Source organism: Nannobrachium achirus (genome assembly GCF_963921795.1).
Source record: "Nannobrachium achirus genome assembly, chromosome: 11".
In the NCBI taxonomy this organism is placed as follows: domain Eukaryota; kingdom Metazoa; phylum Chordata; class Actinopteri; order Myctophiformes; family Myctophidae; genus Nannobrachium; species Nannobrachium achirus.
Genome location: NC_137820.1, coordinates 60830170 through 60855404, shown reverse-complemented (window position 1 = coordinate 60855404; position 25235 = coordinate 60830170). Strand labels below are relative to the sequence as shown.

The 25235-nt window shown below is 43.3% G+C and overlaps 1 protein-coding gene across 1 annotated transcript; it reads left to right on the top strand.

Moving 5' to 3' along the window:
• Positions 1 to 733: 733 nt before the first annotated feature.
• snrkb (SNF related kinase b) lies at positions 734 to 24537 on the top strand. The gene is made up of 6 exons (XM_080737235.1): positions 734 to 901; positions 2813 to 3274; positions 4655 to 5049; positions 19398 to 19539; positions 20561 to 20890; positions 20993 to 24537. The coding sequence occupies exons 2-6, from the start codon at positions 3018 to 3020 to the stop codon at positions 21780 to 21782; spliced, it is 1914 nt and encodes a 637-aa protein (XP_080593361.1). The 5' UTR covers positions 734 to 901; positions 2813 to 3017; the 3' UTR covers positions 21783 to 24537.
• The last annotated feature ends 698 nt before the right edge of the window (positions 24538 to 25235 follow it).

Sequence of the window (25235 nt, the reverse complement as noted above, 5' to 3'; positions counted from 1 at the left end):
ACTATTCTGATAAGAGTGGATTATTTAACAGTCAGGTTTTCTTAGTTAAGACACTGGTTTAATTCATGCATAAATACTATAATGTTAAAATGTGTAGCACATTGGAATAGACTCGATGGCACATCAGGAGTCCACTAGGCTATATGTTTAGGCCATAGCTCTATGTTTCTTGTAATGTTTATTTTCTCATTGTATGTTTTGTATGAAGCCGGCATGCTGATGACACCTGCTGAAAACAACAGCATGATTGAAGTTGTTGTTGGGCCTGATTACCCTGAAGACCATTGAGTTGTTCTGTATTCACTGACTGGATGTTCTCAGTCATCATAATGAATTCTATTATGTTGGCCGCCTATTACTGTACATCCATGACCCATTGTTTCATTCACATTGCCACGCCTACAAAAACAAGGAAAAAGTTAATCAGTTACATAATTTTGTGGCTGGAAGAATGTTCCTCTTGGACAGACATGAGTCCTCTAGCTCTCTCCCTCCCTCCCTCTCTCTCTCTCTCTCTCTCTCTCTCTCTCTCTCTCTCTAGCTGGAATGCATTGACGTCAGAAGGAAGCCAGACACGCGCCCACGAACACGCGCGCACTCACACATTCGTCCTGTGTCTGCGGATGCATGCATTGCACACTGGAACACCGAGCAGGCGCACATCCACACACACACACACACACACACACACACACACACGCACACAGTCATATGAGCCTACACTACAGTCAGAGTTAGCCAGATGTACGACGACTCTACCCAGACGTGGAGAAGAAAAGTGTGTGAAACATGGCGCACTGAAATAGAAGACAAACACGGCATCATCATTATGTCCAGCTTCTGAATTGGACCAGAAGACAAGCCTTCAGGCAGCGGACAGCTGCAGGATATTAACACAATGGTAAGTTGCCAGTTGTGTTCTATAATAAACGCGACAGTTATTCCTGTGATAGACATGGTAGATGTTTGTGATCGAGACGTTGAGCAGCGAGCGGGCAGTGTGAATCATGTATTCAGGATGAGGCTGCAGACAGAGACCTATATTATAACTATGCTCGTATAATGTAGATAATATGCTATTACAGGATGAGGACGACTGTTGTATTGTAGCAGCTGCTACCTGCGTGTGTGTGAACCATCTATTCTAGGCCACTGTTTCCCAATCCAAAACACTGGGTGGGTCGGGACACATTTGTGGGTCGAGGACACCTTTTTGTGGGTCCCTTTGTTTTTTTGTTTCGAACATTTTTTTTTAAATTATTATTATTTCACTTTTTTTTTTAAAGCAAACATTTTCACGAATGAAAAATGTATTTTTTTTTTCATGAAGAAATCAAAGAGAAATCTAAGAAATTCCATACATTTGAACACAAATGTTTAAGAAGTAGTGAAAATAGTCGATCTACAAGCCGTGTTGTGAGCTTGTAGATCTGCTGTGTTTTCACTAGTTTATGTTCGAGTCTCTCGACCTGAAAAGTTTGGGAACCACTGATCAAGCCAGTGTGAGGTTCATCACAATGTTATGCGTATGTGCCAACAACATGGTGCTGCAGTTGAGGCCAAGTAGAGAACAGCTGGCGACTACACTTGTGCAGCAGCCAGCAGCACAGCAGCGACCAATGCGCAGTCATTAAATTGCTTGATTGTGCGATTAAAACTGACTTTGAGTGGCCAAGTATTTAAAGACCTGACCTAGTAGTGTCAGTCACCTAACAGTTAAGAGCAACGAACGATGTTAATTTGTGGTTGTTCATTGAATAATGGAAGGTGAGTGTGGTCTACTTCACTGTGCCTTTGTAAGGGGGGCATTTAAACGTTAAGTGGACCACAATAAGGATCGATGATGACAGTGTTTGAAAATGCTGATGATGATGATGTGATGGTGAGGATGATGAATAAGGTGACAACATGTTACCTTGGGAATGATACAAAGATGACATCATCTAATGATGCTCTCACATAGCCTACAGTATAGGCTTGGACTAATGACATAAACATGAACACAAAAACACACACACATTAAGGTTTCATGTTACACTATTGATCTGGAGAGGCATTTGTGCAGCTGGGTACTGTTGTTGTCCCCCCACGAGAGAACCACCACTCCTCCTCCACATCATCAACAATAAAATACTATTTTGCTCTATCTACCTTTTACTCTACTCAATCTGACCCCCCTTAGACTAGACTAGACTGGTCTATGACTTGGGTCTGTGATGTGTATTTTTCCACCTAAAGCCTCTATCAGAGTCCAGGGTGAAGAGCTATTCACTTCACCCCGTTGTAGTTTCCTAGCTATCACCTAGGCTTTGTTATGTATTTTTAGGTGATAGCTAGAAAACTGTGAAGTGAATAGCTCTTCACCCTGGACTCTGATTGAGGCTTAAGAGTCTAGATAGAAGAATCTATGCTTAGGTAATAGTGTAGCACCACTCCACAAACTATATCTCTGTACCTTGAGATGTTTTTTTCTGTTTGAGGAAAAACTGCCCTTGTGTGTGTGTGTGTGTGTGTGTGTGTGTGTGTGTGTGTGTGTGTGTGTGTGTGTAGGTGTGTGTGTGTGTGTGTGTGTGTGTGTGTGTGTGTGTGTGTGTGTGTGCGTGCATGCATGCATGCGTGCGTGCGTGCGTGTAAGGGGGTGGGGGCATGAAATGTGATTCTATTTCAGGAAACTGTTTTATGGTTGAAGAGACAAGGCAGTGTTTGCAGATAACTATTGTGCCCGTCGCATTGGAAATATAAACTGTAATCAATAGAGGTATTTTATTTTAAGTATGCATCTTTGACTCTGTCTTTTCTTTCTCCCATCCAGGCATCATCATCACACCAGCAGTCAAGAACTTTGCAAGCTTGCACTCCTAGTCCTCGCATACATTTTTCTTCCTTTGACACCACATGCACAGCCTTCTTTCTTCTCCCATCTGCCGTTTTCATCGTTTAACCCCCACAACACACCCACACGCGCGCGCACACACACACACACACACACTTGTAATCCGACCCGCCACACTCTATCTATGCTTACCATGAATTCCTCTGAAGACCCACCAAGCTCATCAATGCCTAATGGATCGAACCATCTTGACCACAGGGACAGCTCTGGTCACACTGACCTCAGTGGACTGTACCACCTGGGTCGGACACTGGGGAGGGGTCACTTTGCCGTGGTCAAACTGGGCCGCCATGCCGTCACTGGACAACTAGTCGCCGTCAAGATGATCGACAAGACAAAACTCGATGTCATGGCAGCAAGCCACCTCCTTCAGGAAGTGAGGTACGGTAGAGAGTTTCTTGGCCCAGATATTCGAAAAATTTACAGGTTAAATATCGTCACTGTCGGGCAGAAACCTCGTATCTCCAAGTTTCAAATGTGTAAATGTTTTTGCAAAGTAAAGCACTGCTTCATGACACAAGGCCATCGCACAAAAGTAGTGAAAACAGCTGATCTACAAGCACACAACGCCTCGTGGTGCGAGGCGTTGTGTGCTTGTAGATCGGCTGTTTTCACAAGTTTGAATCATTTTAAAAATTATAAATACAAAACAAACGGTTTTGGACATACAAGGTTTCCACCCGACAACGAAGATATGATATGACGGCAATCCGTAGTCAGACCTTTTCTTTCAGATGTTATGGGACCACAAAAAGCCAATTTTCCACTGACATGGCCCAACACCACACCACTCCACACCGCCCACTTGTGCCAGGCTCTGGGTAGATTGGTGTGAAAGTGGTACTAAACGTGGTACTAAAAAGTATCCAATCCAGAGTAGGTCTGAGCTAGGCCAAACAGGGCCAAACACTTCATAATGACTGATCGCTCACTGACTTTTCATTTATACCACCAGGATATAGTTGTAATAGCCTACTGTACATGATAATAGATGATATTGTGTTATAACCACTATTATAATCTATTAGTATTATAGTGTATTATAGTTATCATAGTAAGACATTAATAGTTTATAGTGTATTATAATCACAGTTATAACCCATTATAGTGTATTACAATTGGGATAGCTAAAAGGGTCAATTTGTTTCTTACCGATAGGGGTACTTTTGTGTAATGGAAAATGCAGATCCTTTTATGTGGTGCAGTGTAGTGTTGTGTAGTGTGGTGCTAAAGCTGCAGTCGAATGCTGATGTTTCGCTGTGAGCCCGAAATGCTTCTAAAGTGACAATTCAAGGTCTTTTTAATATGCCTACTTCTAGAATTACAAATTAAACATTGTGCCAAACTGTCAAATATTAGAGGCAGAAATTGTGAAAATAGCCGAGTTGCGAGGCGTTGTGAGCATGTAGATCTGCTATTTTCACAATAGAACCGTGTTATACAAAATGTAATGCCTCAACTCTCTGGGGCCTTTTCCACCGGCAAAGAACCGGTTTGGGTTCTTTCTCCCGCCTATGGGATGGCAACTTTCTTGGAACCTTGGTTCTCGGTGGAAAGCTCACCTCTGGTTCATCCCATAGGCAGGAGAAAGAAACCGAACCGGTTCTTTGCCGGTGGAAAAGGCCCCTTAGTGCGTCAGGGTGGGGGGGGTCCCCTGTTCAAATATGATTATTTTGGGGGTCGCGGCCTGAAAAGGTTGAGAACCAGTGCTCTGAATCAGCAGGGGAACTGACTGTCTGTGTGACTAACTGTCCTCCTCAGGTGCATGAAGCTGGTGCAGCACCCCAACGTGGTGTGCCTGTACGAGGTCATCGACACGCCCACCACCCTCTACCTGGTCATGGAGCTGGCCGAGGGCGGCGACCTCTACGACTACATCCTCCGCCACGAGGGCGGCGTGGCCGAGCGCACCGCCAAGCGACACTTTGCCCAGATCGTGCGCGCCGTGGCATACTGCCACCGCCTTCACGTGGTCCACCGGGACCTGAAGCCAGAGAACGTGGTGTTCTTCCCCCAGCAGGGCGCCGTGAAGCTGACGGACTTCGGCTTCAGCAACCTGTTCCAGCCGGGGACGATGCTGGCCACCAGCTGCGGGTCGCTGGCCTACTCCGCCCCGGAGATACTGCTGGGAGGAGAGTACGACGCGCCGGCTGTGGGTGAGTGAGCACCGTGTTCCTCCCGTGGATGAGTGGATGTTTACCTTAACCCATTTAGGCCTAGAATTATTTAATGACTTAACTATTGAAAAATAGCAGATCTACAAGCTCACAGCGCGCTGCGAGCTTGTAGATCTGCTATTTTTGAAAAGTTGTGAAATTTTTAGCAAATCTACAAACATTTGTAACTCAAATCTTTGCTTCTGGGGGGTCCCTGGAACAACATATTTTGAGATGGGGATCCGTGGCCAAATATCTATAATTTTGGAGGTCCTTGACATGAAAAAGTTGGAGCACCACTGACATAGAAACACATAGAAAGACAGATTTAGAAGACATTTATAGAACCGGGTAAAAAATATTCAAAGACATGAATGTTTTTCAAAAATAGCAGATCTTGCAGCGCTGCACTCGGTGCCGCGCTATGAGCTTGTATATCTGCTATTTTTCAACAGTTAAAGCATAAACTAATGGTTAATAATGCGCAATAATGCGTACCCGGTCTAAATACCTTAAACACAACTGCAAATTACCACTATGTTTATATAGAGCTTATAGTCTATACTGCTGAGGAACTGGTTGTGTATTTTGTACACTATACCTGATGTGGGTACAACAGTACAACTATAAATCCATAAATCCAGTGAAGGTACCCGGACCTACATGGAAAATACTGCAAAATTGAAAGTATTTTGTATATTCTGGTATGGGGGCTGAAGGACATGAATTCATTTCATTCATTTTTGTACCAGGTCTTACAGCGGGACACAGGAGAGTTTTTCTCGACTTCCATCAAAATAAGAAAGAGACGAGGGAAAGATATGCCCAGTACAGTAGGCATTTGTAAAACAAATAGATTTCATAATCACACATGCCAACGGCATGCTGCACTGCTGATAGGACAAATACTATCCATTTACCCTCAGCTGGAATGCTGTGTCTGTTTACAGGTTGTGTGCGCGCATATTCGTGTGTCCATGTGTGTGTGCGCACGCGCGCACGTGTGTGTGTGTGTGTGTGTGTGTGTGTGTGTGTGTGTGTGTGTGTGTGTGTGTGTGTGGAGGATTAGAGTGTGTATCTGGGTCAGTCTTGGCAGGCCAGCCAGTCCTGATCCAACTGGGCATCACACTGCTCTGCAGTGGAGCCAACACTGCAGCGCACCGCTGGGCTCTCACTCTGCATAGCAAGTGTGTGTGTGCGTGTGTGTGCGCGCGCGCGCGCGTGTGTGTGTGTGTGTGTGTGTGTGTGTGTGTGTGTGTGTGTGTGTGTGTGTGTGTGTGCATGCGTGCTCGCTCGATAGAGATGGAGAGAGAGAAAGACGTACAGATCAAGTTAAAGAGGCAGTGAGAAAGACAAGTACTGTACTGCATATCGTCGTTGTCGGGCGGAAACCTCGTATCTCCAAGTTTCAAATGTGTACGTTATTTTGCGAAGTAAAGCACTGCTTCTTCATACAAGGCCGTCGCACAAAAGTAGTGAAAACAGCAGATCCACAAGCACACAACGCCTCGCGGTGCGAGGCGTTGTGTGCTTGTAGATCGGCTGTTTTCACTAGTTTAGATCATTTTTAAAATGGTAAATGCAAAACGAACGGTTTTGGACATAAAAGGTTTTCACCCGACAACGACGATACAGTCGTGTTACTTGAACCTCTCTGCATCCATATTAGCATCACCATCACTCACATTAAATGAGAGAATGGTGATAGGTGATAGACAGACAGACAGACACACGCACACACACACACTTTATTCACCCCGTTTGGGAAACCGAGGTGTCCTATAGCTCACACAGGCTCAGCGTTAGGGATGGGACGATATGCGATATTATCGTTTATCGTGATAAAAAACACTTGCGATAACCGTATCGCAGGGATTTAATTTATGGTGAAATCGTCCTCTGTCATGCACTGGGATCAATTCACCTTTTATTTCCCGAGCTGCATATCTGGTACCATTCAAACCCTCTATTGGTAAAACGTACTTGATACAGTCTTCTTTTCACTCTCTACCAAGTCTCTTAGCCAAAAAATGTACAAGCTCACGACGCGTCGCAAAGCAAAGCGTTGTGAGCTTGTAGATCGGCATTTTTTTGGGCAAATGTTACGCCCTAGGATAATGGATCTTGGGGATATTTTGATTTTAGCGATAATATTGTAAATCGCTATTTCTTTGGTCACAGTAATTGTGATATGAAATGTTCATATCGTCCCATCCCTGCTCAGCGTATAAATATAGATGCAGTTGGAGTGAGATGTGATTGTGTACAGAACAGAAGGCAGACCCAGGGATTGTAGTCTGTGTCCCCTGGGGGAAGTGCACAGCTTGTGCTCTTTAGGGATGGACTTGAGCTTAACCGCTAAGCCAGCTGCAGTAGCGTGGATTTTGGCAGCACGTGGCCAGCACTTGTACGCTCTCTCTCTCTAGGTCAACTTATAAATACAAATATATATATATTAGGGCTGGGATGCGATTAAAATTTTTAATCTAATTAATTACAGGCTGTGATTAATTAATCGCAATTAATCGCATTTTAATCGCACATCGATATTTGACCTGAGAAGCATTTTTTTTTCAAGTAAAACACATTTCGTTGTACGAGTGAATCAACGAGTGAGTTTTTTATATCTAAATTTCGCATCCACTGGGCCAAGCAAATGCTCTGATCGGCTACTTCTCCCTTTGCGTTTGTTGTCTCTTCTTGGTTGGTGCACGCTATGATCGGTATGCCCGAAACTGAAGGTTCTGTGGTGCAAAAACTAAGTGCGATTAAAATGCGTTAATTTTTTTAATCGCGTTAATTTTCTGTAATTAATTAATCACAATTAATCAGTTAAAGTCCCAGCCTTAATATATATATATATATATAGGCCTATTGTATGTGCTTCTGAAATGTAGACACATACTACAAAATAATAACAGCAATGTAGATAAGCAGTAGAATATGTTGCAAATGGGTAACAAATAGTCAATGTAGCATTGGAAACATTTAGCACTACATAGACCTCATGGTACGATGAATGCTCCTTTAAAATATATTTTCTCAAATAGTGGAAATAGTCAGCAGTACAATCTCGCAACATGTCGCAATGTGACGGTTGCGCTCGCAATAAACAATATACAAACAAAAACATTGATTCAGGCGATGTTACACATATTAACACATATGGTGCCAACCCCGAGTTTCCCGAGTTTGTATTGGTACTACCGCTGTGCCAACCCCGAGTTTCCCGTGTTTGGGCCGTTTTTGGGGGAAAAAAAAAATCTTTTTTCAAAAGAAATTTTTTCAAATTTTTTTTTTGGACCTCCAGAAATGTATTAGGCATGATCGCGATCGCGAAATTGCATGTTTAACCCCCATACCAACTCATTCTTTCAAACATGGCAGCCATGTTTGTTTACATCTGAAGAAAACATAATGGCTGATAAATCATGAATGCCTGAACGGATTTCCAAGCGGATTTTTTTGTTTGAAAGCTGTGAACAGCATCTACACACGTGGTGCATCATCTAGGCAGGGGCGTGCACTTTTTACACAATTGCACAATTACATGGAAGTCTTTGGTAACCATGGCAACGCGAGACATTGAAGAGAAAAAATCATTGCAACATAAGTGTTAAGAGCGAGTTAAGATCTACAATCTTTGTGTTTGTTTCGCTGGGGAATGCAAACAGACATGCACTGCATGACGTAACTTCCGTTAAACGCAGCACTTCCGCTAGAAATCTTGGAACCAACCGGAAGGCATATTGTGGCCAGGGTGGGTGGCTGTTGACCCAGCTGAAGTTAGCCACACCCACAGTGTTGGGTGTATGGTAAAAGGGGAGGGGCTGAGTTTATGATGTCATTAACTCAGCTTTCAGGAAGTAAAAAAAAATACACATGGAAGGCAAATGTCTACATTATAACCCCACCGGTGGTCTATCTATACTATAATTTTGCGAATGTCTGTCTGTCTGAGTGAGTGAGTGAGTGTCTGTCACAGCGTTTCTCCTCAGTGGCTGGAGCAATTGATCTGAAATCGCATCACCATTAGCATATGAACACACCTGACATAACTGTGAAGCCCGTTTGTCACTTTCACAAATCGTATGCTGTATATTAGCATTTTTATGCTGTCTATATCTATTCTGCATCTAGCTTGAGGCTCATCTATTCTGCATCTAGCATGAGGCAACATGTTTAACCAGCTCTCTCTGTGTGTGTGTGTGTGTGTGTGTGTGTGTGTGTGTGTGTGTGTGTGTGTGTGTGTGTGTGTGTGTGTGTGTGTGTGTGCAGGCAGGCGGGTGTGTGCGTGGGCGGGTGGGCGGGCGGGCTTGGGGGGGGGGGGGGGGGGGTAAGCCATTTAACGAAACGGGTATTTCTTACATTGATGCTCCTACATATTATCATGCAAGCACCAGTTAAAGTTACTTTCCATCCCTCATATACTGTATGCACAGTGCACATCCCATAACCCACACACTGCACATTATTTTGGAGCTCATATCTTTTTGAAGCCCGTTTGTCACTTTCACAAATCATATGCTGTATATTAGCATTTTTATGGTGTATCTACTATCTATTCTGCATCTAGCTTGAGGCACATCTATTCTGCATCTAGCATGAGGCAAAATGTTTAACCAGCTCTGTGTGTGTGTGTGTGTGTGTGTGTGTGTGTGTGTGTGTGTGTGTGTGTGTGTGTGTGTGTGTGTGTGTGTGTGTGTGTGTGTGTGCAGGCAGGCGGGTGTGTGTGCAGGCGGGTGGGCGGGCGGGCTGAGGGGGGGGGGGGGGGCACAGTATCTCTGTAGCCATTAAACGAAACGGGTTTCTTACATTGATGCTCCTACAGTACATCATGCAAGCACCAGTTAAAGTTACTTTCCATCCCTCATATAGACAACATTCCTGGCCGATTGCAGGAGGGACGCCCCGCCCCCAAGTCGAAAGGGAACTTCCGGGTTCTCTCTGTCAGGCATGCATATAAACGTGTTGCCAAGTCAATTTATTTACCTAAACTATCTTGTTTTTTTTGCTTATTTATATTGCAAGAGTTGGCTTGTTTGGCTTATTTCTCTCACAAATTTTGGCAACACTGCCCAGCGCTGCAGTAAAAGATTATGACAATGAACTGAAAGGGTTAAACCAACGGAGGTTTTTTTTCCAGCTGTCAGATGGTGCGGTGACTGCGGTCATGGTCTCTTGATATGCAAGCGCACCGCTATCTTCGATGTTTTTATTCTATCTACACCAGTTAATAGTATTGATGACATCCTTAACATATCCTAAACTCAGCAAACTCCCCAGAGAAGCAGCACGACTCACAACAACAACAACAACAACAACAAGGTAAAACTCTCATGCTAGCTAATTAGCCTTGTTAGCTACGATCTTTTACTGTATGGGGACTACTCTTGTTACAACTAAGTACAAGTTATTTTCACTTGTGACAACACAACATTGATTATAATTGAAATACAAGCTCTTCGCTGTTGTGTTGTATCTGTGAATGCAATTGTTTTCTGTCTTTCAGACCTGTACTGTACGTCCAGGACCAATGAAGCCAGATGTGAGGGTCTCCTCATCATATTTATTGCAATAAAATATTTATACACACTTTTCTTTGACTTGTCCATGCCTTTTTTTTTAACTGTTGAGGGTTTCAAATGTTGTACTGTATATTGTGTTATTGAGATAAGGAATGTTCCCAATGATGCTTTGAAGGAATGCTTTTAAACACTTGTCATTTTCAATTAATCCAGTTTGTTTTTGTATCTATTAAAGCCAAATGTATTCATTGTTTTGACGTGACAGTTTAGGATTTAATGATTAAATGAGCATTAAATATGAATGGATATTTATATTGCCTTGATTAGGATTAAATCGATGATTTACAGTGATATAGTGAAATGAACACAGCATAGGATGCACATAATAGGTGGGCTAATGTGTATTATGTCTATTCTGGAGTGGGTTGAGTTGTTGACAGGCCTATTTGTAAAAACATTAATGCATATCACACAACACAAGCCAACTGTGACTTCATCCCAGAACAGAGGAGAATGGAGATGACAACGTTTGACATGATCAACCAGCGTTCTGAAGGGAAAAGGTTTGCTAGCTAGAAATCATACAACATTCGCTTCCATGAAATACTGATTAGGTTCAATGCTTGCTTTCAAATACACAAATCTGTTTATTTGTAGGCCTATATCAATTCAATTCAAAGGAGCTTTATTGGCATGAGAAGACATGTTTATATTGCCAAAGCAAGTGTCAAATAAAATAAAAACAGTTTAAAATGGCGAACATATAATATGACATGCAGTTGGAGGGAGTACAGCATTGTGTAAAAAGCTATGTCGCATTGTGACATTTTATATATATATATACAGGGTATAAAGCTTTTGAAACAATTTAAATAGCGTTATTTTTTAAGAAGTTTGCATATGAAAAAAGGTAGTTTCATGACAGTACACTAGTACAAGGTCAACTAAAAGCATACGCCCAAGAAAGCCTATGGCAATTGTTTCAATTGAGATCTCTTTTTTTTTCCCTCCAACTCATAACATTGAATGATGGCAGAACAGGTGTGTATCGTCACAACTCATTTATTTATCAGCAGAGTGGATGAGTGTTGCCATTAAGTGACATTGTTAACATAAGTTACAAAGTAAGATTACAAAGTAAAACAATCCCGTCTCATTAGTTAAGAGGAGAATCAGATCAGATGAACGTAAACAGGAAATCGCGCTACGATCAAGCCCAAAAAAGGGCTTCCGGTCGGAAGTAGGGGGCGTGGCCAGGCATGTTGTCTATACTGTGTGCACAGTGCACATCCCATAACCCACACACTGCACATCATTTTGGAGCTCATATCTTTGAACGGGTAAGGGCTAGTTAGAGTAATGTTAGAAAATTTACAAAACTATGGCACCACCTCTTTAAGGAATAATGAAAATAATACTGTTCATCTATACTCTTCACAGCACAGTTTGTTTTAAAATGTACATGCACTGTATGCATTGCATCCACCAATATCTTTGCATGCTATCTTAGTGGGTGTTTGCATGTGCGGGTGTTTGTCTGTGCACGTGTTAGTGCTATATTTATATCTGTGTGATGAACCCATCCATACAGTATTTATATCTGTGTGATGAAGCTGTCCATACAGTATTTATATCTGTGTGATAATGCTGAGCAGCGTGAAGAAAGAGATTGAGAGCTCAGCTCTGTAAGGTGACTATGACTCATCATCTCTCTCTCTCTCTCTCTCTCTCTCACACACACACACACACACACACACACGCGTAGAAGCTCTGACTGAACATCCAGGACAAACAGATTGCCCTCATGGTTGTTCTGGGGGTTCCATTGCCCACTTAAACGCTGGCTGCTTGCAGTGGTGGAAAAAGTACTCCGATGTTTTACTTAACCCATTTAGGCCTAGAATTATTGAATGCTTTAACCAGTGAAAAATATACAAGCTCACAGCTCGGCACTCGTCGTGAAAATGTGTGCAAATCTTTGAATATATGTATTTTCAAAGCGAACGTTCAGTAACTCAAATTTTGCTTCTGGGGGGTCCCTGGAACTAAATATTTTGAGATGGGGTTCCGTGGCCAAATAAATATCATTTTGGGGGTCCTTCACATGAAAAGGTTTGAGCACCACTGACATAGTAGTTTCTCAAGAACAGGACCTTTTCTTTGACGATGGCTGGCCAGATTGCTGACACAGAAACATGAAGGATTCAAAAGACACTTATAGAATCGGGTCAAAATTCTAATTTTCACGATTTTTCAAAAATAGCAGATCTACAAGCTCGCTTGTGAGCTTGTATATCTGCTATTTTTCAATAGTTAAAGCATAAAATAATGATACACAATAATGTGTACCCGTTCTAAATGGTTAAAGGACCGTCGACACGCCCCGAAATTATAATAGTATGATCCAGTAGGTCACGTGGTCTCTCTGAAAATCGTATGTCACAGTGTAATCTGCCCCTCGCCCCCCAACAACAGCTGACAAGTACAGTAAGTAGTCGATACGTACAGTCAATTAATTTGATTGGCTTATAATTGCGCATTCCCACAATGACATCATAAAAATATTAACTCATATTTTAAGATTACTTTTTTAAAGTGACAGTACCCCTTTAGGTGACAGTACCCCTTTAAGTAAAAGTATCAATACTGCAATATAGAAAATAATACTCCATTAGAAGTAAAAGTATGTCATTCAAATGTACTTGAGTAAAAGTACGAAAGTATTGGGATCAAACTATACTTAAAGTACCAAAAGTAAAAGTACAGAAATGTTTGAAAATAGCCGATCTACAAGCTCACAACGCGTCGCATCGGGCTAAAGTGGATTAATGCATGTTTTATAATATAATCATTTACATCTATCTAAGTAACTAGTAACTACATTTTTTAGTTTTCAAATAATTGTAGTGGAGTAAAAGTACAATATTTGCCTCTGAGATGTAGTGTAGATGTAGAAGTAAAAGTACTGAAAACTGGAACCACTCAAGTAAAGTACAAATACCTCAAAACAGTAATTAAGTACAGTACTTAAGTAAATGTACATAGTTACTTTACACCACAGGCTGCTTGGAGCCAATGTGAATTGAAATTATATATAGCTGTGCTGTGTGCGACTGTGCGTGTGTGCACGCACGCGCGCGCGCGCGCGCGCGTGTGTGTGTGTGTGTGTGTGTGTGTGTGTGTGTGTGTGTGTGTGTGTGTGCGTGCGTGCGTGCGTGCGTGCGTGCGTGCGTGCGTGTGTGTGTGTGTGTGTGTGTGCGTGTGTGTGTGTGTGTGCTTGCATGGGTTCAGTGTTGGTATGATAACAACCATGAGATGTACAGTAGAGGAGACAGATAAAGATCCACAGGCCCTCTAGTCGATTATAAACAGTGTTCTTCTCTTACATAATGTGAGTGTTCTTCTTGCTGTATGCTGGGCAGGTACCAACAGCAGCATGTGCTTGCTTTTACCAGTGGTGGAAAAAGTACTCACATTTTGTACTTAAAGTGATAGTTCACCTATTTTTGACATGAAGCTGTGTGAAATACTTGCCATTAAAATAGTGGTTACAAATGTATTAATCCATTACCAGAGTCCCGTGGTCAGAGTTCTGGTCAGTTTTAGATGAATATAAAGTAGTTCCGGTGATTTGGCAGGGCTCATGGCCCAATCATTAAAAATAGATGAATCCACAAAACTAGCTTCATTTGTATTGTTGACCTATTTCTACCAAATAGACCAACTTTCGTTCAACTTTGACCCCTCTGTCACATGGTACTATTTTTTGTGTCCAGTATCACTACGCCGCTGCAACGTATTTCCCCAAAACAAGGTGCTTTGCAGGCAGCTGATCAGAACGAAACCTCGCTCTATATGGTAGAAATAGGCCAACAATACAAATTACGCTAGTTTTGTGGATTTATCTATTTTCAATGATTGGGCCACGCCAAATGGCCCCCACCCCATTGGAACTACTTAATATTTATTAGAAACTGACCAGAACTCTGACCACGGGACTCTGGTAATCAATTAATACATTTTTAACCACTGTTTTAATGGCAAGTATTTCACACAGCTTTATGTCAAAAATAGGTGAACTATCACTTTAAGTTAAAGTATCAATACTGCACTGTACATGTACTCCGTTCCAAGTAAATGTCCAGAATTCAAAATGTACTTGCCAAAGTATTGGCATCAAAATGAAAAGTACTAAATAGCCAAGGTATAAAACAGGGCTAAAGTGGTTCATGTGTGTTTTTATAATATTATAATTTGTATCGGCAAAGTAACTAGTAACTAAAGTTTTTGTCGTAAAAGTACAATATTTGGATTTGAGATGTAATGGAGTAGAAGTAAAAGTGCTGGAAATTGGAAATACTCAAGTAAAGTACAAATAATTCAAAATTGTACGTAAGTACATTACTTAAGTAAATGTACTTAGTTGCTTTACACCACTGGCTTTTACACTGTAACATCCTGAGTGTTCATTTAACCTTGAGTGTGCAAACAGGTCCCATCTGTATTCTGTACATGCGCAGAGTTATAACATGAATAAATAACATTATATTGTGTACTGTGCTTGACTGTAGATCGGCTGTTTTCACTGTTTTCACACTTTAAATCATTTTTTAAAATGATAAATACAATACTGGCTTTCAAGCAGTTTCAAGGAGCACACTTGACCCTTCTCAGGGGCACACCAAAGGTCCCCAGGCACAGTGGTTGAGAAACACTGGTCTAGACAGTGCTTACTGTTCCCGTAGAGAGACAGAGGGTCATGAGGGTGTACGTGCACATAGGACTGACGTCTGAGACGACTGCATTGAGCTGTGACTCAACATTAGTGCCCACATTATTGCTGCTGAATAGGCTGCCCTGCCAGACCAACACAATACAATGCAATGCAACAGAGGACGGCCCTCATTTGCCAGCCGTGGACGGGGCTCATTATTAAACCCATGATTTATACTCGATCGCATGGCGGTGTCGCATGGGGAAAAGAGTTGTTCCACAAGCTCACAACGCAAGCTTGTAGATCTGCTCTTTTCGGGGCCATCATGACATCACGGCGGTGTAAATCAAGCAATTTTTGAGAATTTCTGCCTGATGACATGCCCAGAATAGGGATGCCAGGGTTAGTTGTTAATCAGTTTTCTAAATAGGCATTATCTGTGGGACACTTCCGGAGAACAGCTGACATACAAGCTCACGTCGCGTCGCAGATGCAACCGCTGTGAGCTTGTAGATCACACTCGGCTGCGGCGCCGGAAGCTGCCGCACACCTTCTGCGCAATGCACGATGGGACGTTGGAAAGTTGTGGATAAGATCACAACACGGCAAATTTATAGGAGACTACGGTATGCAGCTATGCTCAGTATGCTGGTCAACAGAATGCAAGAAATAAATCATAGAAATAAAAAGGTCTAGATCATATTCATGGTTTTTGGGTGAAAAATAGGGCAACAGAGATGACGTGTAAACCCAAAGTAATCCTGTCTGAAACCAGGCTGCATAATTCATTCTAGTAGTAACCTGTTTCATGATGTCCATGAATGAAAATCCCTTACCTTTAACCACTTTCAGCTTCAATTTATTTATTTTTTATAGTGGAAATAGCAGTCGCATTGCGACACAGTGTGAACTTGTTGTAGATTGGCTAGTTTTGCTACTTTTGATCGACACCGGCATACGACAAAGTAGGTAATTCATTTATGAGAAATGAAAAACATAAAAAAGTTGAAATACAGAGATAACATTTTTGGAGCTGTGTGAAACACAGGCTCCCTATACGTGGCTGTGTGGGTCTGTGTGTGTGTGTGTGTGTGTGTCTGTCTGTCTGTCTGTGTGTGTGTCTGTGTGTATGTAGCCTGAACTTCCTAAACTTCGGCACGCCACTAGTCCCACAGTTTTGCCACCAAACACTCGCGCCATATGTCAAATCGACCGGCTTACTCGGGAATCGTGGGCTATTACTTTTCTAAGAGAAAGGTTCTATAGTTTAATTGATATTAATTTATTAGTGAATTAATTTTCCCCATTGACTTAGAATGGCAATCGCAAAAACTCACATTCAATTATTTGTCTCTCGCAAACCACAGGGGCTACAGTTTCAAGACTTGGAGAGGAGGTTCATAATGATTTCAAGGATTAAATAAAAAATAATTGTGTCATTTGGCCTCATGGTGGCGCTATAACACCCCACTTTACGTTTTGGCCTGTAACTCTTGAACCGTAGGTCGGAAAATTAAAAATATTTTTTCCCTGGATTCCTTGGGTCATGACGCATCTCCACATATAGGCCACGCCCATTTGCGCCATGATAGATTTTCCGCCATCTTGAATTTTCTCCAAAACACACTTTTTGCTCCTTTTCCTACATATTTTCTTCAAATGTCACAAAAATCGGTACACATGATCCACACACACACACACACACACACACACACACAGCTCCACTTCACACGGGTGTGATTTTTTTTGTATGTACAGTATGTATGGAGATACAAGGTTTCTGTCTATCCGTAAAATAGAAGCTAACCTACATTAGCGATTGTGAGTCGTATCATTTGCTAATGATGTGACCTGGGGTTATTCAGTAACGCAGCTCGGTTCACACACAGTCTGCCTTTTGTGCGGTAGGTACGTGCAAACACACAGTGTGCAGTGCGTGTTTGTTTTGTCAGCAGGCCACTAATGTGCGGTGAGGGAGAGCGAGATATTCCCCGCTGAACTGAGAAGAGAACACTCCCAGTACTCAGTGTCTTCTCTCTCCACTGTTGCATAACCGTCTTCATTAGATGAACAGAGATGTGCAGTGTGTGTGTGTGTGTGTGTGTGTGTGTGTGTGTGTGTGTGTGTGTGTGTGTGCTTATGCGTTGCATGCGTGTGTAAGTGTGTGTGTGTTTGTAAGTGTATGTGTAAGTGTATGTGGGTGGTGTACATGGAGAAGATTGAGGTCTGTTGTTTCACTGTCAAGAGGCTAATGTGGGACAATGGCTGCATACACTGGAACACTGCCTTGTGTGTGTGCGTGTGTACTAGGGATGGGACGATATGAGAATTTCATATCGCGATTTACGATATTATCGCGATAATCAAAATCCATTATCCTTGGGCAGAACATTTGCCAAAAAATAGCAGATCTACAAGCTCAAAACACGTCGCTATGCGACGCGTTGTAGATCAGCTATTTTTTGGCAAAGACATTTGATAGAGAGTGAAAAAGAAGACTGTATCAAGTACGTATATTATAAGTACCTTTTACCAATTATAGAGGGTTCAAGTGGTACCGGATATGCTGCTCAGCAAATAAAAGGTGAATTGATCCCAGTGCATGACGGAGGACGATATCACGATAAACGAAATCTCGACAGGATACTAAACGAGTGTTTTTTTATCACAATATACGATAATATCGCTTATCGTCCCATCCCTAGTGTGTACGGCGCGCACATACGATTTTAATTCATTTCATTCCATCTTAGTGTGATTTAGATTCTACTACACTACACTTAGAGGATCAGAATTGAAAACACGAGTCGTTGTGAGGTGTGATCAGAAGTTAAATGCCAAGTGTAGTAATTTGAATGATCAACGATGCAATGTTAACGCTTTCCCATTCATCAGTGCAACTCTCTTCTCAGAAATGTAAATCGAGTGAAGTGAAGGAAGGAGTCAGGGGGAAAGGAAGAGAAGCGAACATTCTTAGAATAGAACTGTAGCCCAGAACAAGCCATCTGTTTATCATGGTCCTCAGTTCCCACTAGCTCCCTTCCACGTGTGTGTGTGTGTGTGTGTGTGTGTGTGCGTGCGTGCGTGCGTGCGTGCGTGCGTGCGTGCGTGCGTGTGTGTGTGTGCGTGCGTGCGCGTGTGTGTGTGTGTGGAGGGGGGGGAGGCCATGAACTGGCCACAGTGTTCATGGTGCTCTAGAGTTTGCCGTGACCTCCCCTCGCCCAGTCTGCCCTGAGGAGACGAGAGGAGAGGAGAGGAGAGGAGAGGAGAGGAGAGGAGAGGAGAGGAGAGGAGAGGAGAGGAGAGGAGAGGAGAGGAGGAAGGAAGGAAGGGTGGGGGGGAAGCAGAAGGAAAGGGGAGGACATGAGGAAAGGAACATGCTGTCAGCACCAGGAAGTGTGTCTTACGTACATTGTGTGTGGAACTATTTTAACACTTTCTGTACACTTTTTTTTTTTTGAAAAAATTGTATCCTGATCATCATGTTTTAGGGGCGTGGGGGGGGGGGGACCCCATCTTTAAGAACCTTAATTTCCTAGTGTTATTTACTGTATAAAGAAAGAAAAGTTTAATAGGTTACAGCAACGTTACTGTGTAGACAAAAAAAAATAGTAGATCTACAAGGGAAAAAAATAGCAGATCTACAAAAAAAATAGCAGATCTACAAGCTCACAACGCCTCGCGCTGCGAGGCGTTGTGAGCTTGTAGATCGGCTATTTTTGGCAAAGAGCTTTGGAGGGGGAAAAGAGCAGACAGTGAAAGGTCAAGTTTATTAAGTATTGATGGTTCAAGTGGTTAAATATCTGAAAACCCACATTAACATGAATCCAAAATATACCGATGATCGTGCTGTCAAACAATGAAACTATATGGAATCTATGATAACGTTGTGGGGGTCCCTGCTTCATCTCTCTCTCAACTAAGGGGTCCTTGGCCTTAGTTACAGCAACGTTACTGTGTAGACATGATTTAGTAAAGATTATACTTGGTTTTCTTCACCTGCTACTATCCAGTGTAAGGCTAATATTCCTCTGGTTATACTTGGTTTTCTTCACCTGCTACTATCCAGTGTAAGGCTAATATTCCTCTGGGTTGTTGTGTTCCAGATATTTGGTCTCTGGGGGTGATTCTGTACATGCTGGTGTGTGGAGTTCCTCCCTTCCAGGAGACCAACGACAGCGAAACACTGGTCATGATTCTGGACTGTCGCTACGCCGTCCCCGAACACATATCAGAGCACTGCAGAAAGTGAGTACACGCACGCACGCGCACACACACACACACATACACACACACACACTCAATCACATTGCTGGGACAAGAGCCAAAAGCACTCTAATAATCAACTCTTACAATATCAGTGTACCTTTTCACGTAACCTCCAAACCTGTCGCCTTCACTGCATCCTTTATCATCCAATGCAACAGAACTAACTATAAATATAGTTATAGGTTGGAGACTGAATATAGTTATATAGATACTGGAAACCCAGGACTACAGTTATGCACAGAGATGTACTGGAGGCTGGAGTTTCACTCTTGCTCCATAGTGACATGTACTGGTCACTGAGTGAACAACAGCAATGATACAACATTTATAATACTATTTTCATCATCTAAGATTAGCCTTGGCCTCCAACACAACCCAGGACTCCTCATGTGACACATGGCCAGGGGTCATATGATGAAGCTCCTCGTTGAGGAAGCAAGATCTGTGTAGCACAGAACGCTCTGGCCTTCAGGCCAAGTCTATGACGTAGGACAGAGGTCCCCCTAGGGGGTCCTCAGAGTTACTACAGGGGGGTTGTGTGATAGAAACTTTTTTTCTCCTTTTTTATATTAACCACTTGAACCATAACGTCCATATTCTGAGAAGAATAGCGTGAGGCGTTGTGAGCTTGTAGATTGGCTATTTTCGGCAACGAGGTTTGGTTTGGTGGGGTAAACAGAGCACAGAGTGAAAGGTCAATTTTATTAGGCCTAAGTTCAAGTGGTTAAATATCTGAAAACACAAATTGACATGAATCCAAAATACACTGATGATTGTGCTGTCAAACGATGAAACTATATGGAATCTATGAAAAGGTTGTGGGGGTCCCTGCTTCATCTCTCTCTCTCAACTAAGGGGTCCTTGGCCGGAAAACGTTGAAGACCCCTGATGTAGGACATGTGGACTATTTTTTGAAGTGTCAAAAGTACAAATATCAACAATGTCTGTTCGTAATCTCAACCCTCTGTCTCTCTCTCTCTCTCTCCCTTGTTCTTATCAGTCTGATCGCCAGGATGCTGCAGAGAGATCCCTCTCGCCGTGCGTCGCTGGAGGAGATCGAGGCTCACGATTGGCTACAGGGGCTGGACGACGTGCTTCTCAGCCCAGAGGCCCCGCCCCACTGGCTGTCGGGCGCCGCGTCTCCCGGCTCCACCCGTCCAGGAGTGCCCGAGTGCGGGGACCTGCTGGCGGCGAGGCCCCAGACCCAGCTGCCCGTGCCCGCGCCCTGGCAGCCCAGGCTCAGTCTCCAACCTCCTCCCCAACAGGAGCTGCCCGTCCCCAAGGCCCACGCCGCCCTGCAGCAGATATGCGAGGAAGAGGAGGAAGAAGAGGAGGAGGAGGAGGAGGAGGAGGAGGAGGAGGAGGAGGAGGAGGAGGAAGAAGAAGAGGCAGAGGAGGAGGAAGAAGAGGCAGAGGAGGAAGAAGAAGAGGAAAAGGAGGAAGAGAGGGGTCTGTTGCAAGCGGAGTGGGTGGGCCTTTCGTCGTTGCCCGATGAAAACACCAGCGGAGCGCTGGAAGACGAGGCAGAAACACGAGGGAGAGACGGAGAAACAGACCCGCTGCAGACCGCGAGCTCAGCGAAGATGAAGGTGGAGGTGGATGAGGAGGATGAACGACCAGCAAAAGGCAAGGATGAAGGAGACAGGGAGAAGGGGAAAGGTGGAACGAGCCGCGTGGTCTCAAACCAGCCGGGCGGGGAGACGCCGTTCAACGCCACGCCGCCTGACGTCCAACCGCTTTCTCTGTCTGCCTTCATGGGAGTACGGTGTTGTCAGGGGCAGCCGGATCCCACTAGCCCAGAGATATCATCCAAGGAGGGGGCGGAACCCAACAACAACAGCAGCGACAAACCTCCACCACTCACCCTGTCCACCTCCTCCCCAGCCTCCCCCGTCTCCACCCGCCCCCCGCCTCCCTCCGTCAGGCTCAGCCCGAGCGGGCCGGGGGCACCGAGAGGGGGAGAGGAACCAGGAACCAGGGCAGGAGGGCAGAGGGAAGACCTCCCGACAGACAGACCCCCATCCCACAATGCTCCTGGGGGTCGGGAGGCGGGGCCCGAGGCCGCTCCTCGCGCGGAGCCGGGGAAGGGGCGCGGCATGAAGCTGAGGGAGAGACTGTTTCAGTTTCCTCTGTGCGAGAAGGCCCTGGCCTTCAACATGCCGCCACACAACAAGACCAAGATACTGCCCCTGGCTCAGTACAACTGCTGCCACGTGCTCTAGGCCAGCCCATGGCCTGGGCTGGGACAGCCGTGAGGCACTAACAGTTTTGTGGGTAAACCGTTGAGAAGTTTCGTGTTCCCAAGAAAGAGAGTTGAGGAGCGACAGCATGCCTCTGCACGTCATGCTAGTGTGTCGACGCTGGGACGTGTGAAGCATCACACTTGTACACACCCATACACTCCAACACACCTAAAACCGTGTAGCCGGCCGCGCTGCCATTTCCGTTAGTACAGTATCTTTATCTATCAGTGAGAATTATGTCAAACTAGGGCTTACACGTATGTACAGTTGTTATTCATAACGAATAAACCATCCTACCATGTGCTGCTGCTGCTGTGTATAGGAACAGCCAAAGACTTACTGTACACTGGACAGAGCCAAAACTTCCTTGCTAACTGTAACGTACTTGTACATACTGTACATGTGGGCCTACAGGAAAAGACGGAGCTTGACCAAACAAAGACACAGGTCGGGGTTGGGGGTGCATGGATTTCCCTATGGACCTGTCAAAAGGACAATGTGATGACTTTCTGTACTGAAATAAGCTATGATCTGTTTTGTTTTGTCAAAATAAGGTGCCTACTTTGACCAAATGGGTGTACGATAATGTGACAGTTACGACCTGGTTCTCACTCTGGAACTGAACTCTGGGTCGTCCTTGGCTCCCATGTGTTTAATATTGGAATATTTGACCTGTACTGTAATGTATGTGAATAGCATTGAACCAGTTTCTGCCACAGGGTAGCGCGCCTCTCACTTTTCCCTCCTGGACAACCTGCTTCTCATTCATTAACCACATGAACCCTGTTGTAGCGTCGTTATTCTGGGGGCGAACGTTCCTTGAAAATAGCACATCTATGATCTACAAGCGTACAACGTGTCACTCTGCGACGCATTGTGAACTTGTAGATCGGCTACTTTTGGCGAAGAGATTTGGTTTAGAGGGGAAAAAAGGAGTAGGCCTAGTATAGACCCCTGGGGGACTACGGCCCCCCTGAGGTATATAGGTTCTAAGTGGTTAAAAGCTCTTATACAACAAGCTCTTAGTTAAATACCAAGACTGTTGTCATGTAATATTATGATATGATATGATATGGTATATGAGATGATTATTGTATTCATGTTCTGTCTTCATAAGATACTATATAACATGCTTTGACTTAGAATATGATCTGATCATTGACAAAGAGGATGCAGGTCTTCCATGGAGTCTATAGGAACAAACACTGTTCAATCTTGAAATGATGTTGGACTATATTTTATTTTGCAGGGAGGTCTATATACACTGTATATACTGTATATAATGCAGTATATAATATATTATACTAATATATTATACATATACTATATTGTATACTATTATATACTATATATGTATACTATACTGCTTATATTATGTGTGTGACACACACACATACCGTATAATTGTGGGCTCGCCTGAAAGGCGAGAACACTATGTTATCTTCATTAATTATAGAGTGAGTTCCGTCGCGTGAGTTCCGTCGCGTGAGTTCCGTCGCAGACAGTACAAAGGCAGGGCCCTTAGCCAATGAGGTGCAATTGAGGTGTGGAAAATCTGGGAGTGGTGTTAGCTGGAGTATCGGTTGAGCTTCACATGACAGTTAGTACGCTGCAGAATATAGTCACGAGCGAGCCCACACTGTTTCGTAGGAACAGTATTTCTAGTAGTATATACTCTCTCTCGCCTTTGGAGCGAGAAACAGAAACCCCTTGCCTAACAACGCCAACTTGCGCAGTCAGTAGTGCGATGTCAAGCATGTCCATATTTGGACATATTTGTCCAAACACGCCGGGCTCAGCCACCCGACACAACTTGAACTTTATATAGTTTATGAATTGACAAGGACGTTTCACAAGGGATTTGTTTGTACTTTTACGAGCGACATACGGCGCTGTGCATGGTATTACTGTTATTTGTCACAATATATATACCTCCACATGTCTTGCTCTGAGCTGACATCTCTATGTATTCTCTGTTGTCATTTGCCACTTTAAGGACATCTGCTGATGTCACCATGATGAATGATGAATAAATTGCACATATCACCTTCAGATCAGTGGTTCTCAAGCTGGGGTCCGGGGACCCCCCAGGGGTCCTTGAAGAGAGTTATGGGTCTGCAACTCTGGTTCCATTCTTACACTCCCCGAGTTAGGATTTCATAGTGTAGATTGGGGTCCCAGAATTCTTAATTTGTATTAAATGGGGGTACTTGGCCTCATGCATGTCAAACTGGGGATCCTTGAAAGGAAAAGGTTTGAGAACCACTGCTTTTAGATTACAGCCCTCATACAAGCAATGTCCCAGGATCATGTCATCGCTTTATTTATCCTCTAGAAACAGTTGTAATCTACTGATGTCTTGTCATGAGATAGATGGTGAGACACTTAAATTGAGTTAATGTGTATGTTTGGTTTTTTAACTATTATGCCTCAATTTCTTTATACAGACTTTTTTGTTTATGTCGTACATACTGTATATTTTCTCACGTTTGACGAAGTTTTGTAACGGAATGCCCAACGCTGTAGAATGAACTACATTTGGACTATATATTCCCAGTACACAGGTGTACTGCCCTGTCATGTAGCTGTAGCTATAACACATTGGCTTTTAACTCTGTGTTAAATATGATCCAATCTTTTCATGGCTGCATATGGTGGGGAAATCAAGTGGATTATGGTTATGTCATTGGTTAGTTCCAAACACATTCTTTGTTCCTGTGTTAACGGACCCTGTCTGTCCTTAAAGTGTCTGGGTCTGTTGGGTCCCACATTGAATCTAGACTTTGTCTCTATGTAGAGATTAACTTATTTTTCTGTATTTATTTATTAAAACTGATTCAATCGACAGGCCTGTGTGCAGTGTGGTCATTTAATATGGGTCACGCATGTGGCTTTATGATTTGTGTAACAGAAATAGCTCAATATCTGAAAAGAATCTTAAAAAGTCAAAATGTCGTTCTTTTTTTTTCAGAAAATGTAAAAGCAAAACATGAATGCTAATGTTCGAGGCCCAGGCGGTACATAAATGCTTGGATTCTTTGACATCTTGAGAGCATACAAAAGCAGTTCAAAAGCACTAGTCGACAGCCTCGACTCCCAACATTCAGCATTTTTGGTATGATGGCTGTTTGTTCTGCTTTTCATTTTGCATCAGTATAATGTCAGCTTGACAGGGTTTCAGGCATAATCACCACATTTAGAGGGGACAATGGATGTCATGTGGCCAGTAGGCTACAATGACACAAGTAATATGACATACTGTATTAGCCTATGTCATCTCCAAACTCATTGGGCAAAGTTTCAGCCCAATCTGATCCCCAATGACTTCCAAAGAAAATTCTAGTTAACAGTACTGTAGTAAAGTAAATATTAGCAATTTGTGAAAAAAAATTGGAAATTTGGCCCACTGGCAGTGTGCACAAGACACACAGG